The 1,348-nt window shown below is 41.8% G+C and overlaps 1 protein-coding gene across 1 annotated transcript; it reads right to left on the bottom strand.

Annotated features, from left to right (window-relative positions):
- Positions 1-469: 469 nt before the first annotated feature.
- On the bottom strand, positions 470-1,000 carry LOC107802149 (uncharacterized). Its single transcript, XM_016625596.2, has one exon. The coding sequence runs from the start codon at positions 998-1,000 to the stop codon at positions 470-472; it is 531 nt and encodes a 176-aa protein (XP_016481082.2).
- Positions 1,001-1,348: the final 348 nt, after the last annotated feature.

Here is a 1,348-nt window from a genome sequence, read left to right as displayed (position 1 = left end):
ATAATTTCTTTCTTTACCACCTCTTGCATGGACGGGTTCAACCGTCGTTGATGTTCCACATTGGTTTCATCTCACTCTCCAATTGAATCTTGTGTTCGCAAATTCCGGGGGGAATCCCTCGGATGTCCGCAATTGTCCATCCAATATCTTGCCTATACTCCTTCAAGACTTCCAAAAATTGTTCTACCTGCACATCATTCAACAAAGAAGAAATAATTACCGGTAAATTATCATTTGAGCCAAGAAATTTATACCTCAAGTGTGGCGGAAGTGGTTTGAGCTCTAGTTGTGGTGGCTCAATAATAGAAGGTTTTGCGGGAGGAGTGGCTCTATTCTCCAAGTCGAGAGAGAGCTTTGCTGGAGCATAAGTGTAGGACCCAAGCCCTTCCAATGCATTTACCGATTCTATATATCCTTCCATATCTTCACCATTAAAGTTCACTGAAATAGCATCCAACGCCTCACCGAGTCATTGTTCTTTCATCTTCATTTCAACCGCATCTTCCACTTCATCAACAACATCAATCACCGAGACATATTCATGTGGCAGTTTCATACCCTTGCTTGCTTGGAATGTAACCTCTTCATCATTCACATGAAATTTGATCTCATTCCGTTCCGAATCCATTAGTGCTCTTCCTGTAGCTAGGACTGGTCTCCCCAAAATGATAGGGATCTCTTTGTCAACCGCACAATCAAGGATTATAAAATCGGTGGGTAAATGAAACTTTCCCACTTTAACAAGCACATCATCAACACTTCCCACCGGTCTCTTTATGGAATGATCGGCCATTTGCAATCTCATACTTGTGGGCCTTGGAATACCTAACTCTGCTTGTTTGTAAATGGCAAGAGGCATCAAGTTGATGCTAGCCCCATTATCGCAAAGGGCTCTTGCAAAATCATGTGCCCTAATAGCACAAGGAATGGTGAAAGCTCTCGGGTCTTCTTTCTTTTGAACAGTGGATGTTACAATGATGGAACTAACCCGGTGAGTCATGTTCACCACTTAATTTTTGGTGGTTCTCTTCTTGGTAATTAAATCTTTCAAATATTTAGCACAACCCGACATCTCTTGAAATGCTTCCACAAATGGAATATTCACCGATAATTGCTTGAGAATGTCATAGAACTTTTCGAGTTTGCTATCATCAACCTTCCTAGCAAGTCTTTGAGAGAATGGAGGAGGAGCTCTAGGAATAGGTGGTAGAGTTTTTGGTGTCTCTTTTACCTTTTCCTTTCACCTCTTCCCGGTTTTCGTCTTGCACTTTCAACTCTTCCGGAACCTTTTCCACTTCAACAACACTTGGCTCTTCAACCTCAACTTCATTTTCGGACTCTTCAACTT

The sequence above is a fragment of the Nicotiana tabacum genome, chromosome 20 (assembly GCF_000715075.1).
Source record: "Nicotiana tabacum cultivar K326 chromosome 20, ASM71507v2, whole genome shotgun sequence".
NCBI classification, from domain to species: Eukaryota; Viridiplantae; Streptophyta; class Magnoliopsida; order Solanales; family Solanaceae; genus Nicotiana; species Nicotiana tabacum.
Note: the sequence above shows the minus strand (reverse complement) of the source record. Positions and strands in the feature narration are given on the sequence as shown.

Excerpts from the sequence above, each read along its gene's own strand:
- LOC107802149 (XM_016625596.2), bottom strand. The coding sequence starts at position 1,000 with ATGACTCACCGGGTTAGTTCCATCATTGTAACATCCACTGTTCAAAAG.